Genomic DNA, 17698 nt, shown 5'->3' with positions numbered 1-17698 from the left:
GACACACTCCTAGGGACCCTCTGTAAATATTGACACACTCCCAGGGACCCCCGTAAATATTGACACACTCCCAGGGATCCTCTGTAAATATTGACACACTCCCACAGACCCTCTGTAAATATTGACACACTCCCAGGGACCCTATGTAAATATTGACACACTCCCAGAACCCCTCTGTAAATATTGACACAGTCCCAAGGACCTTCTGCAAATATTGACACACTCCCAGGGACCCTCTGCAAATATTGACACACTCCCAGAACCCCACTGTAAATATCGACACAGTCCCAAGGACCTTCTGCAAATATTGACACACTCCCAGGGATCCTGTGTAAATATTGACACACTCCCAGGGACCCTCTGTAAATATTGACACACTCGCAGAAACCCATTGTAAATATTGACACACTCCTGGGACCCTCTATGAATATTGACACACTCTCAGGAACCCTCTGTAAATATTGACACACTCCCAGGGACCCCTGTAAATATTGACAGACTCACAGAGACCCTCTGTAAATATTGACACACTCCCACGGACCCTTTTTAAATATTGACACACTCACAGGGACCCTCTGTAAATATTGACAGACTCACAGAGACCCTCTGTTAATATTGACACACTCCCATGGACCCTTTGTAAATATTGACAGACTCACAGAGACCCTCTGTAAATATGGACACACTCCCACGGACCCTCTGTAGATATTGACAGACTCACAGAGACCCTCTGTAAATATTGACACACTCCCACAGACCCTCTGTAAATATTGACACACTCCCAGGGACCCCTGTAAATATTGACAGAGCACAGAGACCCTCTGTAAATATTGACACACTCCCACGGACCCTTTTTAAATATTGACACACTCACAGGGACCCTCTGTAAATATTGACAGACTCACAGAGACCCTCTGTAAATATTGACACACTCCCAGGGATCGTCTGCAAATAATGACACAGTCCCATAGACACTCTGTAAATATTGGCACACTCTCAGGGACCCCTGTAAATATTGACACACTCTCTGAGACGCTCTGTAAATATTGACACACTCCCAGGGACCCCCTGTAAATATTGACACACTCCCAGGGATCCTCTGTAAATATTGACACACTCCCAGAAACCCTCTGCAAATATTGACACACGCCCAGGGATCCTCTGTAAATATTGACACACTCCTGGGACACTCTGTAAATATTGACAGACTCACAGGGACCCTCTGTAAATATTGACACACTCCCAGAGACCCTCTGTAAATATTGACAGACTTACAGAGACCCTCTGTAAATATTGACACACTCCCAGGGACCCTCTGTAAATAAAGACACACTGCCAGGACCCTTTGTAAATATTGACACATCCCCAGGGACCCCTGTAAATATTGACACACTCCCAGGACGCTCTGTAAATATTAACACATTCCGAGAGACCCTCTGTAAATATTGACACACTCCTGGGACACTCTCTAAATATTGACACACTCCCACAGACCCTCTGTAAATAATGACACACTCCTAGGGACCCTCTGTAAATATTGACACACTCACAGGACACTCTGTAAATATTGTCACACTCCCATAAACCCGCCGTAAATATTGACACACTCCCAGCGGCCCTCTGTAAATATTGACACACTCCTGGGACCCTCTGTAAATATTGACACACTCCCACAGACCCTCTGTAATTAATGACACACTCCTAGGGACCCTCTGTAAATATTGACACACTCCCAGTGGCCCTCCGTAAATATTGACACATCCCCAGGGACCCCTGTAAGTATTGACACACTCCCAGGACCCTCTGTAAATATTAACACACTCCGAGAGACCATCTGTCAATACTGACACACTCCCAGGGACCCTCTGCAAATATTGACACACTCCCAGAACCCCACTGTAAATATTGACACAGTCCCAAGGACCTTCTGCAAATATTGACACACTCCCAGGGATCCTCTGTAAATATTGACACACTCCTGGGACCCTCTATGAATATTGACACACTCCCAGGGACCCACTGTAAATATTGACACACTCACAGGGACCCTCTGTAAATACTGACACATTCCCAGGAACCCTCTGTAAATATTGACACACTCCCAGGAACCCTCTGTAAATATTGACACACTCCCAGGGACCCTCTGTAAATATTGTCTCACTCCCATAAACCCGCTGTAAATATTGACACACTCCCAGCGGCCCTCTGTAAATATTGACACACTCCTGGGACCCTCTGTAAATATTGACACACTCCCACAGACCCTCTGTAAATAATGACACACTCCCAGGGAACCTCTGTAAATATTGACACACTCCCAGGACACTCTGTAAATATTGACACACTCCCAGGACACTCTGTAAATATTGACACACTCCCAGGACACTCTGTAAATATTGTCACACTCCCATAAACCCGCCGTAAATATTGACACACTCCCAGCGGCCCTCTGTAAATATTGACACACTCCCAGGGAACCTCTGTAAATATTGACACACTCTCACAGACCCTCTGTAAATAATGACACACTCCTAGGGACCCTCTGTAAATAGTGACACACTCCCAGGACACTCTGTAAATATTGTCACAGTCCCATAAACCCGCCGTAAATATTGACACACTCCCAGCGGCCCTCTGTAAATATTGACACACTCCTGGGACCCTCTGTAAAGATTGACACACTCCCACAGACCCTCTGTAAATAATGACACACTCCTAGGGACCCTCTGTAAATATCGACACACTCCCAACGGCCCTCTGTAAATATTGACACACTCCTGGGACCCCCTGTAAATATTGACATACTCCCAGGGATCCTCTGTAAATATTGACACACTCCCAGGGATCCCCTGTAAATATTGACACACTCCCAGGGACCCTCTGTAAATATTGACACACTCCCAGGAAACCTCTCTAAATAATGACACACTCCCAGGACACTCCGTAAATATTGTCACACTCCCATAAACCTGCCGTAAATATTGACACACTCCCAGCGGCCCTCTGTAAATATTGACACACTCCTGGGACCCACTGTAAATATTGACACACTCCCACAGACCCTCTGTTAATAATGACACACTCCTAGGGACCCTCTGTAAATATTGACACACTCCCAGGACACTCTGTAAATATTGTCACACTCCCATAAACCCGCCGTAAATATTGACACACTCCCAGCGGCCCTCTGTAAATATTGACACACTCCTGGGACCCTCTGTAAATATTGACACACTCGCACAGACCCTCTGTAAATAATGACACACTCCTAGGGACCCTCTGTTAATATTGACACACTCCTAGGACACTCTGTAAATATTGTCACACTCCCATAAACCCGCCGTAAATATTGACACACTCCCAGCGGCCCTCTGTAAATATTGATACACTCCTGGGACCCTCTGTAAATATTGACACACTCCCACAGACCCTCTGTAAATAATGACACACTCCTAGGGACCCTCTGTAAATATTGACACACTCCCAGCGGCCCTCTGTAAATATTGACACACTCCTGGGACCCTTTGCAAATATTGACACACTCCCACCGGCCCTCTGTAAATATTGGCACACTCCCAGGGACCTCTGTAAATATTGACACACTCCCAGGGACCCCCGTAAATATTGACAGACTCACAGAGACCCTCTGTAAATATTGACACACTCCCACGGACCCTTTTTAAATATTGACACACTCACAGGGACCCCTGTAAATATTGACAGACTCACAGAGACACTCTGTAAATATTGACACACTCCCAGGGATCCTCTGCAAATAATGACACAGTCCCATAGACACTCTGTAAATATTGGCACACTCCCAGGGACCCCTGTAAATATTGACACACTCCCAGGACACTCTGTAAATATTGACATACTCCCAGGGACCCTCTGTCGATATTGACACACTCTCTGAGACGCTCAGTAAATATTGACACACTCCCAGGGACCCCCTGTAAATATTGACACACTCCCAGGGATCCTCTGTAAATATTGACACACTCCCAGGGACCCCATGTAAATATTGACACACTCCCAGGGACCCTCTGTAAATATTGACACACTCCCAGGGATGCTCTGCAAATATTGACACAGTCCCAGGGACCCTCTGTAAATATTGACACAGTCCCATAGACACTCTGTAATATTGGCACACTCCCAGGGACCCTCTGTAAATATTGACACACTCCCAGGGACCCCCGTAAATATTGACACACACCCAGGGACCCCTTGTAAATATTGACACACTCCCAGGGACCCCCTGTAAATATTGACACACTCCCCGGGACCCCCTATAAATATTGACACATTCCCATAGACACTCGCTAAATATTGGCAAACTCCCATAGACCCTCTGTAAATAATAACAGACTGCCAGGACCCTTTGTAAATATTGACACATCCCCAGGGACCGCTGTAAATATTGACACACTCCCAGGACCCTCTGTATATATTAAAGCATTCCTAGAGACCGTCTGTCAATACTGAAACACTCCCAGGGACCCTCTGTAAATATCGACACACTCCCAGGGACCCTCTGCAAATATTGACACACTCCCAGAAACCCTCTGTAAATATTGACACACGCCCAGGGATCCTCTGTAAATATTGACAAACTGCCAGGGACCCTCTGTAAATATTGACACACTCCCAGGGACCCTCTGTCAATATTGACACACTCCCAGGGACCCTCTGTAAATATTGACACACTCGCAGAAACCCACTGTAAATATTGACACACTCCCGGGACCCTCTATAAATATTGACACACTCCCAGAGGCCCTCTGTAAATATTGACACACTCCTGGGACCCTCTAAATATTGACACACTCCCAGGGACCTCTGTAAATAATGACACAATCCCAAAGACCGTCTGTAAATATTGACACACTCCCACGGACCCTCTGTAAATATCGACACACTCACGGGCCCTCTGTAAATATTGACAGACTCACAGGGACCCTCTGTAAATATTGACACACTCCCACGGGCCCTCTCTAAATATTGACACACTCCCATAAACCCTCTGTAAATATTGACACACTCACAGGACCCTCTGTAAATATTGACACACTCCCAGGGACCCCCTGTAAATATTGACACACTCCCAGGGACCCCCTGTAAATATTGCCACACTCCCAGGGACCCCCTATAAATATTGACACACTCCCAGGGACCCACTGTAAATATTGGCAAACTCCCAGAGACCCTCTGTAAATATTAACACACACCTAGAGACCGTCTGTCAATACTGAAACACTCCCAGGGACCCTCTGTAAATATCGACACACTACCAGGGACCCTCTGCAAATATTGACACACACCCAGGGACCCTCTGCAAATATTTACATACTCCCAGAAACCCACTGTAAATATTGACACACTCCCAGGGACCCTCTGCAAATATTGACACACACCCAGGGACCCACTGTAAATATTGACACACTCTCAGGGACCCTCTGTAAATATTGACACACTCACAGAAACCCACTGTAAATATTGACACACTCCCGGGACCCTCTATAAATATTGACACACTCCCAGGGACCCTCTATAAATATTGACACACTCCCAGGAACCTTCTGTAAATATTGACACACGCCCACGGACCCTTTGTAAATACTGACAGACTCCCAGGGACCCTCTGTAAATATTGACACACTCCCACAGACCGTCTGTAAATATTGACACACTCCCAGGGACCCTCCGTAAATATCGACACACTCACAGGGGCCCTCTGTAAATATTGACAGACTCACAGGGACCATCTGTAAATATTGACACACTCCCAGGGACCCTTTGCAAATATCGACACACTCACAGGGGCCCTCTGTAAATATTGACAGACTAACAGGGACCCTCTGTAAATATTGACACACTCGCACGGGCCCTCTATAAATATTGACACACTCCCATAAACCCTCTGTAAATATTGACACACTCCCAGAGACTCTCTGTAAATATTGACACACTCCCATAAACCCTCTGTAATATTGACACACTCACAGGACCCTCTGTAAATATTGACACACTCCCACGCGCTCTCTGTAAATATTGACACACTCCCAGGGACCCTCTGTAAATACTGACACACTCCCGGGACCCTCTGTAAATATTGGCGCACTCTTAAGGACTCTCTGTAAATATTGACACACTCCCGGAGACCTTCTGTAAATATTGACATATTCCCACGGACCCTTTGTAAATATTGACACACTCACAGGGACCCTCTGTAAATATTGACAGACTCCCACAGACCCTCTTTAAATATTGACACACTCCCAGGGACCCCCGTAAATATTGACACACTCCCAGGGATGCTCTGCAAATATTGACACAGTCCAAGGGACCCTCTGTAAATATTGACACAGTCCCATAGACACTCTGTAATATTGGCACACTCCCAGGGACCCTCTGTAAATATTGACACACTCCCAGGGACCCCCGTAAATATTGACACACACCCAGGGACCCCTTGTAAATATTGACACACTCCCAGGGACCCCCTGTAAATATTGACACACTCCCAGGGACCCCCTATAAATATTGACACATTCCCATAGACACTCGCTAAATATTGGCAAACTCCCATAGACCCTCTGTAAATAATGACAGACTGACAGGACCCTTTGTAAATATTGACACATCCCCAGGGACCGCTGTAAATATTGACACACTCCCAGGACCCTCTGTATATATTAAAGCATTCCTAGAGACCGTCTGTCAATTCTGAAACACTCCCAGGGACCCTCTGTAAATATCGACACACTCCCAGGGACCATCTGCAAATATTGACACACTCCCGGGACCCTCTATAAATATTGACACACTCCCAGGGACCCTCTGTAAATATTGACAAACTGCCAGGGACCCTCTGTAAATATTGACACACTCCCGGGACCCTCTGTAAATATTGGCACACTCTTAGGGACTCTCTGTAAATATTGACACACTCCCGGAGACCCTCTGTAAATATTGACAGACTCACAGAGACCTTCTGTAAATATTGACATACTCCCACGGACCCTTTGTAAATATTGACACACTCACAGGGACCCTCTGTAAATATTGACAGACTCACAGAGACCCTCTGTTAATATTGACACACTCCCATGGACCCTTTGTAAATATTGACACACTCACAGGGACCCTCTGTAAATATTGACAGACTCACAGAGACCCTCTGTTAATATTGACACACTCCCATGGACCCTTTGTAAATATTGACACACTCCCACGGACCCTTTTTAAATATTGACACACTCACAGGGACCCTCTGTAAATATTGACAGACTCACAGAGACCCTCTGTAAATATTGACACACTCCCAGGGATCGTCTGCAAATAATGACACAGTCCCATAGACACTCTGTAAATATTGGCACACTCTCAGGGACCCCTGTAAATATTGACACACTCTCTGAGACGCTCTGTAAATATTGACACACTCCCAGGGACCCCCTGTAAATATTGACACACTCCCAGGGATCCTCTGTAAATATTGACACACTCCCAGAAACCCTCTGCAAATATTGACACACGCCCATGGATCCTCTGTAAATATTGACACACTCCCAGGGACCCCCTGTAAATATTGACACACTCCCAGAAACCCTCTGGAAATATTGACACACGCCCAGGGATCCTCTGTAAATATTGACAAACTGCCAGGGACCCTCTGTAAATATTGACACACTCCCAGGGACCCCCTGTAAATATTGACACACTCCCAGGGATCCTCTGTAAATATTGACACACTCCCAGAAACCCTCTGCAAATATTGACACACGCCCAGGGATCCTCTGTAAATATTGACACACTCCCAGGGACCCCTTGTAAATATTGACACACACCCAGAAACCCTCAGCAAATATTGACACACGCCCAGGGATCCCCTGTAAATATTGACACACTCCCAGGGACCCTCTATAAATATTGACACACTCCCAGAGGCCCTCTGTAAATATTGACACATTCCTGGGACCCTCTGTAAATATTGACACACTCCCAGGGACCTCTGTAAATAATGACACAATCCCAAAGACCATCTGTAAATATTGACACACTCCCACGGACACTCTGTAAATATCGACACACTCACGGGCCCTCTGTAAATATTGTCAGACTCACAGGGACCCTCTGTAAATATTGACACACTCCCACGGGCCCTCTCCAAATATTGACACACTCCCATAAACCCTCTGTAAATATTGACACACTCACAGGACCCTCTGTAAATATTGACACACTCCCAGGGACCCCCTGTAAATATTGACACACTCCCAGGGACCCCCTGTAAATATTGACACACTCCCAGGGACCCCCTATAAATATTGACACACTCCCAGGGACCCACTGTAAATATTGGCAAACTCCCAGAGACCCTCTGTAAATATTAACACACACCTAGAGACCGTCTGTCAATACTGAAACACTCCCAGGGACCCTCTGTAAATATCGACACACTACCAGGGACCCTCTGCAAATATTGACACACACCCAGGGACCCTCTGCAAATATTTACACACTCCCAGAAACCCACTGTAAATATTGACACACTCCCGGGACCCTCTATAAATATTGACACACTCCCAGGGACCCTCTGTAAATATTGACACACTCGCAGAAACCCACTGTAAATATTGACACACTCACGGGACCCTCTATAAATATTGACACACTCCCAGGAACCTTCTGTAAATATTGACACACGCCCACGGACCCTTTGTAAATACTGACACATTCCCAGGAACCCTCTGTAAATATTGACACACTCCCAGGACACTCTGTAAATATTGTCACACTTCCATAAACCCGCCGTAAATATTGACACACTCCCAGACGCCCTCTGTAAATATTGACACACTCCCAGGACACTCTGTAAATATTGTCACACTTCCATAAACCCGCCGTAAATATTGACACACTCCCAGACGCCCTCTGTAAATATTGACACACTCACAGGGGCCCTCTGTAAATATTGACAGACTCCCAGGGACCTCTGTAAATATTGACACACTCCCACAGACCGTCTGTAAATATTGAAACACTCCCAGGGACCCTCCGTAAATATTGACACACTCACAGGGGCCCTCTGTAAATATTGACAGACTCACAGGGACCGTCTGTAAATATTGACACACTCCCAGGGACCCTCTGCAAATATCGACACACTCACAGGGGCCCTCTGTAAATATTGACAGACTAACATGGACCCTCTGTAAATATTGACACACTCCCACGGGCCCTCTGTAAATATTGACACACTCCCATAAACCCTCTGTAAATATTGACACACTCCCAGGACCCCCTGTAAATATTGACACACTCCCAGAGACTCTCTGTAAATATTGACACACTCCCATAAACCCTCTGTAATATTGACACACTCACAGGACCCTCTGTAAATATTGACACACTCCCACGCGCTCTCTGTAAATATTGACACACTCCCAGGGACCCTCTGTAAATATTGGTACACTCTTAGGGACTCTCTGTAAATATTGACACACTCCCGGAGACCCTCTGTAAATATTGACAGACTCACAGAGACCTTCTGTAAATATTGACATACTCCCACGGACCCTTTGTAAATATTGACACACTCACAGGGACCCTCTGTAAATATTGACAGACTCACAGAGACCCTCTGTAAATATTGACACACTCCCATGGACCCTTTGTAAATATTGACAGACTCACAGAGACCCTCTGTAAATATGGACACACTCCCACGGACCCTTTGTAAATATTGACACACTCACAGGGACCCTCTGTAGATATTGACAGACTCACAGAGACCCTCTGTAAATATTGACACACTCACAGAGACCCTCTGTAAATATTGACACACTCCCACAGACCCTCTGTAAATATTGACACACTCCCACAGACCCTCTGTAAAAATTGACACACTCCCATGGACCCCCGTAAATATTGACAGACTCACAGAGACCCTCTGTAAATATTGACACACTCCCACGGACCCTTTTTAAATATTGACACACTCACAGGGACCCTCTGTAAATATTGACAGACTCACAGAGACCCTCTGTAAATATTGACACACTCCCAGAGATCCTCTGCAAATAATGACACAGTCCCATAGACACTCTGTAAATATTGGCACACTCCCAGGGACCCCTGTAAATATTGACACACTTCCAGGACACTCTGTAAATATTGACATACTCCCAGGGACCCTCTGTAGATATTGACACACTCTCTGAGACGCTCTGTAAATATTGACACACTCCCAGGGACCCTCTGTAAATATTGACACACTCCCAGGGATCCTCTGTAAATATTGACACACTCCCAGGGACCCCATGTAAATATTGACACACTCCCAGGGACCCTCTGTAAATATTGACATACTCCCAGGGATGCTCTGCAAATATTGACACTGTCCCAGGGACCCTCTGTAAATATTGACACAGTCCCATAGACACTCTGTAATATTGGCACACTCCCAGGGACCCTCTGTAAATATTGACACACTCCCAGGGACCCCCGTAAATATTGACACACACCCAAGGACCCCTTGTAAATATTGACACACTCCCAGGGACCCCCTGTAAATATTGACACACTCCCAGGGCCCCCTTATAAATATTGACACATTCCCATAGACACTCGCTAAATATTGGCAAACTCCCATAGACCCTCTGTAAATAATGACACACTGCCAGGACCCTTTGTAAATATTGACACATCCCCAGGGACCGCTGTAAATATTGACACACTCCCAGGACCCTCTGTATATATTAAAGCATTCCTAGAGACCGACTGTCAATACTGAAACACTCCCAGGGACCCTCTGTAAATATCGACACACTCCCAGGGACCCTCTGCAAATATTGACACACTCCCAGAAACCCTCTGCAAATATTTACACACGCCCAGGGATCCTCTGTAAATATTGACAAACTGCCAGGGACCCTCTGTAAATATTGACACACTCCCAGGGACCCTCTGTAAATATTGACACACTCGCAGAAACCCACTGTAAATATTGACACACTCCCGGGACCCTCTATAAATATTGACACACTCCCAGGGACCCTCTGTAAATATTGACACACTCCCAGGGACCCTCTGTAAATACTGACACACTCCCGGGACCCTCTGTAAATATTGGCACACTCTTAGGGACTCTCTGTCAATATTGACACTCTCCCGGAGACCCTCTGTAAATATTGACAGACTCACAGAGACCTTCTGTAAATATTGACATACTCCCACGGACCCTTTGTAAATATTGACACACTCACAGGGACCCTCTGTAAATATTGACACACTCCCAGGGACCCTCTGTAAATATTGACACACTCCCAGGGATGCTCTGCAAATATTGACACAGTCCCAGGGACCCTCTGTAAATATTGACACAGTCCCATAGACACTCTGTAATATTGGCACACTCCCAGGGACCCTCTGTAAATATTGACACACTCCCAGGGACCCCCGTAAATATTGACACACACCCAGGGACCCCTTGTAAATATTGACACACTCCCAGGGACCCCCTGTAAATGTTGACACACTCCCAGGGACCCCATGTAAATATTGACACACTCCCAGGGACCCTCTGTAAATATTGACACACTCCCAGGGACCCCCTGTAAATATTGACATATTCCGATAGAGACTCGCTAAATATTGGCAAACTCCCATAGACCCTCTGTAAATAATGACACACTGCCAGGACCCTTTGTAAATATTGACACATCCCCAGGGACTGCTGTAAATATTGACACACTCCCAGGACCCTCTGTACATATTAAAGCATTCCTAGAGACCGTCTGTCAATACTGAAACACTCCCAGGGACCCTCTGTAAATATCGACACACTCCCAGGGACCCTCTGCAAATATTGACACACTCCCAGAAACCCTCTGCAAATATTGACACACGCCCAGGGATCCTCTGTAAATATTGACAAACTGCCAGGGACCCTCTGTAAATATTGACACACTCCCAGGGACCCTCTGTAAATATTGACACACTCCCAGGGACCCCCTGTAAATATTGACACAGTCCCATAGACACTCTGTAAATATTGACACACTCCCAGGGACCCCCTGTAAATATTGACACACTCCCAGGGACCCTCTGTAAATATTGACACACTTCCAGCGATCCTCTGCAAATATTGACACACTCCCAGAGATCCCCTGTAAATATTGACACACTCCCAGGGACTCCCTGTAAATATTGACACACTCCCAGAGACCTTCTGTAAATATTGACACGCTCCCAGGGTCACCCTGTAAATATTGACACATTCCCATAGACACTCTGTAAATATTGGCACACTCCCATAGACCCTCTGTAAATATTGACACGCTCCCATAGACCCTCTGTAAATAATGACACACTCCCAGGACACTTTGTAAATATTGACACATCCCCAGGGACCCTTGTAAATATTGACACACTCCCAGGACCCTCTGTAAATATTAACACACTCCTCGAGACCGTCTGTAAATATTGACACACTCCCAGGACCCTCTGTAAATATTAACACATTCCTAGAGACCGTCTGTAAATATTGACACACTCCCAGGACCCTTTGTAAATATTGACATACTCCCAGGACCTTCTTTAAATATTGACACACTCCCAGGGACCCCCTGTAAATATTGACACATCCCCAGGGACCCCTGTAAATATTGACACACTCCCAGGACCCTCTGTAAATATTAACACACTCCTCGAGACCGTTTCTAAATACTGACACACTCCCCGGACCCTTTGTAAATATTAACACACTCCTAGAGACCGTCTGTAAATATTGACACACTCCCAGGACCCTCTGTAAATATTAACACACTCCTAGAGACCGTCTGTAAATATTGACACACTCCCAGGACCCTCTGAATATTGACACACTCCCAGGGACCCTCTGTGAATATTGACACTCCCAGGGACCCTCTGTAAATATTGACACACTCCCAGAGACCCACTGTAAATATTGACACACTCCCAGGGACCCTCTGTAAATATTGACACTGTCCCAGAGACCCTCTGTAAATATTGACACATTCCCAGGGACCCTCTGCAAATATTGACACACTCCCGGAGACCCTCTGTAAATATTGACATACTCCCATAAACCCTTTGTAAATATTGACACACTCTCAGGGACCCTCTGTAAATATTGTCACACTGCCAGGGACACTCTGTAATTATTGACATACCCCCAGGGACCCCTTGTAAATATTGACACACTCGCATAGACCCTCTGTAAATATTGACACACTCCTAGGGACCCCCGTCAATATTGACACACTCCCAGGGACCCCCGTAAATATTGACACACTCCCATAGACCCTCTGTAAATATTGACACACTCCCAGGGGCCCTCTGTAAATATTGACACACCTCAAGGGACCCCCGTCAATATTGACACACTCCCAGGGACCCCCGTAAATATTGACACACTCCCACAGACCCTCTGTAAATATTGACGCACTCCCAGGGACCCTCTGTAAATATTGACACATTCCCGGGACCCTCTGTAAATATTGACACACTCTCATAAACCCTCCGTAAATATTGACACACTCCCAGTGGCCCTCCGTACATATTGACACACTCCCATAGACCCTCTGTAAATATTGACGCACTCCCAGGGACCCTCTGTAAATATTGACGCACCCCCAGGGACCCCCATCAATATTGACACATTCCCAGGGACCCCCGTAAATATTGACACACTCACAGAGACCCTCTGTAAATATTGACACACTCCCAGGGACCCCTGTCAATATTGACACACTTCCAGGGACCCCCGTAAATATTGACACACTCCCAGAGACCTTCGGTAAATATTGACACACTCCCAGGGACCCCTGTCAATATTGACACACTTCCAGGGACCCCCGTAAATATTGACACACTCCCAGAGACCCTCGGTAAATATTGACACATTCCCACGGACCCTCTGTAAATACTGTCACACTTCCAGGGACCCTCTGTAAATATTGACACACTCCCAGGACACTCTGTAAATATTGACACACTCCCATAGACCCTCTGTAAATATTGACACAATTCCTCTGTAAATATTGACACACTCCTGTGGAATAACATAAATACTGGCACACTCTGGGGCTGCCCTGCAAACAATGACACATCCCATGTTCCACCCCAAGTAACTCTGCCAGATAGCCATAGGAAAATATTTAAAAAAAATGTGTAATGTGCCGATAAATCACCAGATACAGAAATCTAATGTTAGTTTTGCAGCAATCTGATGAGCTCGGAGCTCCCAGGGACCCTCTGCCCAACTGCACTTACTGGGAGCCTCTCCGACTGTGATTGCAAATGTAACGCTCACAGTTGTAAATGAGGGAAATTGGGGATTATTTTGACTTTGGCCGATACTGTAAAATGGGTGATAGTGAGTTGGCAGCCCATTGACATCGATGGTAATCAAAACGTGGAGAGATGTAAAACTTGACTCGCTATCACCCGTTTTACACTGACGTATAGTCAAAATTACCGCAGTGTGTACTGTACACCCAAGACCACAAAAACTAGGCTACGTGGACCCAAAATCATCTCACATAGAACTGTGATAAACAACAGAGCCTTGCAGCCCTGCGCTGGATCTGGTCCACGGGGGCGGGGGGGAGGGGGGGCAGGTGAAGGCCAGCATCGAATCCCCTGCATCACCTAGTCCTGTCCCTTGGGAGGTAGCCTGACATTTTTCCAACACAAAATTATAGAAAGCCAGTCTGAATAAGCAAGGCAGCAGACTGATACTCACGTTTCGATTTCTGCAACGTCTAATAAATCAGGGGGACCTGAAAGAGATAATAATAGTTGGAAATCAGGACACTGATGCACACAGGAAATCCTGGCCGGACACAGGATCATCTTGGAAAGTGAGTGAAAACTCGGATTGCACCATTGACAGGCTCTGCATGGACTGAGAGTGTGGGGGCTGAGAGTGTGTGTGGGGGGGGGGGGGGGTGGGGGGTGGGGGGCTGAGAGTGTGGGGGGGCTGAGTGTGTGGGGAAGGGGACTAAGCCCACTGTAGCTCATAACTGACCAACCTGTGGGCTGGGACCAACAGCTGGTCTGCTGGATTGTTGTCAAAACCCAAAGGCCAGACTGGCCTACATGTGACTCCAATGGCAAGCCACTTGGTCATAAAAAAATAGCTACAAATGGAGCTGAGACTCAGAGCAGATAGAATTATGGAACACCTTGAGGGGCTGAATGGCCTCCTCCTGTTCCTATGTTCCCAAATGCTGTTTGCCTCTTTCTCACATTATGCGACAAGGATAGGCTACGATTGGGGCTGTCATTAGGATTTGATGCCACTCCCCTCGCTCAGTGGGGAGACAAGCACACGGAATGTAGTGATCAGAATGTAGTGTCTGAAGCAATCGGCATCTCGTGTCATACCGACAGACTGAAGAATTGTACACGGATGATGTAACACATGAAGCATGTGCGAAAGCTCACCGTGCTCTATGATGTACTTCACAAGTTCCTTATGGCCATTCTTTGCCGCGCAGTGTAAGACCGAGTATCCTTCAGAGCTGCTCACCATCAGGCTCACTCCCTTATTGCAGCAGTCTGTGAACTGGGGTACACACAGGAACAAACGATTACACACACTCCCTTGTATTTACACATGTTCAGCTGTTAGCCCGTTACAGGTCAAGGCAATAGACAGCTCCCAGAATGCACAGCAATCGCAAACATAGCACGCCGCTGTTTTCTGCTTCTGAACTCTGACCCCGTAAGAACATAAGGCAAGTCAGGGACCAGAAAGGCCGTTGAGGCCACCAAAGGTCATCCTTCTGGTAAAACAACATCATGGTATGTACTTGTATCTAGAACTGGATCGCCTGACAGCACCACGACAGATAAAGGCTGCAAGCAGGTCCGCGAGGGATCCTGTTGTGAGGTTGAATTCAATAAATCTGGTAATTTTTGGGCTGGCACCAGAATAAATGGCCACGAAAGTAAATGGATGGTTGTAGACACCCAACTGGTTCACAAATGTCCTTACCTGGTCTGGTTTATACGTGACTCCAGTCCCACAGGACATGGTTTACTCTGAACATCCTCAGGACGAGTGTTGTACTTTGCCAGTGTTGCCTGACAACAAATTAAATAGAAGTTCCACAAGCCATCTCTGCTCACCGCTCGAACACTGCCGCCTTCCACATGTACTTTTACAGCAGCTTCAGTAGGGCCCTGTTACTGTCATGTGCATATCATAAGAACATAAGAAATAGGAGCAGGAGTCAGCCATTTGGCCCCTCGAGCCTGCTCCGCCATTCAATAAGATCACGGCTGATCTGATCTTGGGCTCAGCTCCACTTCCCTGCCCATTCCCCATAACCCTTGACTCCCCTATCTTTCAAAAATCTGTCTATCTCCACCTTAAATATATTCAATGACCCAGCCTCCACAGCTCTTAGGTAGAGAATTCCAAAGATTCATGACCCTCTGAGAAAAGAAATTCCTCCTCATTTCCGTTTTAAATGGGCGACCCCTTATTCTGAGACTATGCCACTTAGTTCTAAATTCTCCCACGAGGGGAAATATCCTCTCTGCATCACCCTATCAAGCCCCTCAGAATCTTATATGTTTCAATAACATCACCTCTAAGTCCTCTAAACTCCAATGAGTATAGGCCCAACCTGCTCAACCTTTCTTCATATGACAACCCGCTTCATCGCAGGAATCAACCTCGTGAATCATCTCTGAACTGCCTCCAATGCAAGTATATCCCTCCTTAAATAAGGAGACCAAAACTGTACGCAGTACTGCAGGTGTGGCCTCAGCACTACCCTGTACAGTTGGAGCAGGACTTCTATACTCTATCCCCCTTGTAATAAAGGCTAGCATTTCATTTGCCTTTCTAATTACTTGTTGTACCTGTTAAGTATGAATAAAGAGTCAGACTGAACACTGAGCTCAAAGTAAAGTGTGACCTTAGTCTTTTATTGCAGGTCTCCAGAGTGCCTCTCCAACCTGTGAGACCTCCTTGTGGGATCCCTTGGGACTCCAGGGGATGAGCCCTCTGGTGGCTACACTAGGTATATACAGGTTTACACATATATAACAACATTCCCCCTCCAAAGTCAACAGTGTAACTATTTACAAGGTGAGTCGATCAGGGGCCTTTCTTTCCCTGGTTGATCGTCTCGGTGCAAATGCTGGTTTTGGTGAATCGTTTGTTGCGTCCTCGCTGGGCTGCTCTGCAACTGGCCTTGCTGGGCTGCCTGGTGTGGTGAGTCCTACAGGGCTGCTGTGGATGATGGGTTCTGCTTCGTGGCCAACCGTGGTGCCGGTTGCCACTGGTGTGTATGTTGGGGGGTCAAAGAAGGTAGGGTCCAAGGTGGGTTGCTCAGGATAGTTTGTAAATCTGAGTTTGATTTGGTCCAAGTATTTCCGGTGGGTGAGTCTATTTGAAAGTTTGACCAGAAATACCCTGTTCCCCTCTTTGGCCACAACAGTGCCGGGAAGCCACTTAGGACCTTGTCCATAATTCAACACAAATACAGGATCATTGATTTCAAGTTCGCGTGACACATTTGCGCTATCATGATATGTACTTTGTTGAAGCCGCCTGCTCTCTACCTGTTCATGTAGATCAGCGTGAACTAACGAGAGCCTTGTCTTAAGTGCCCTTTTCATGAGCAGTTCAGCAGGTGGAATCCCAGTG

At 46.4% G+C, this 17698-nt stretch overlaps 1 protein-coding gene across 1 annotated transcript in view; it reads right to left on the bottom strand.

Moving 5' to 3' along the window:
* The window catches only part of dgki (diacylglycerol kinase, iota), a 273169-nt gene that overhangs the window by 53251 nt on the left and 202220 nt on the right, over window positions 1-17698 (bottom strand). Inside the window, 2 exon segments of the mRNA XM_070901690.1 lie at window positions 14777-14813; window positions 15481-15580. Of these exon segments, the coding sequence (XP_070757791.1) occupies window positions 14777-14813; window positions 15481-15580 (137 nt within the window).

The sequence above is a fragment of the Pristiophorus japonicus genome, chromosome 15 (assembly GCF_044704955.1).
Source record: "Pristiophorus japonicus isolate sPriJap1 chromosome 15, sPriJap1.hap1, whole genome shotgun sequence".
In the NCBI taxonomy this organism is placed as follows: Eukaryota; Metazoa; Chordata; class Chondrichthyes; family Pristiophoridae; genus Pristiophorus; species Pristiophorus japonicus.
Note: the sequence above shows the minus strand (reverse complement) of the source record. Positions and strands in the feature narration are given on the sequence as shown.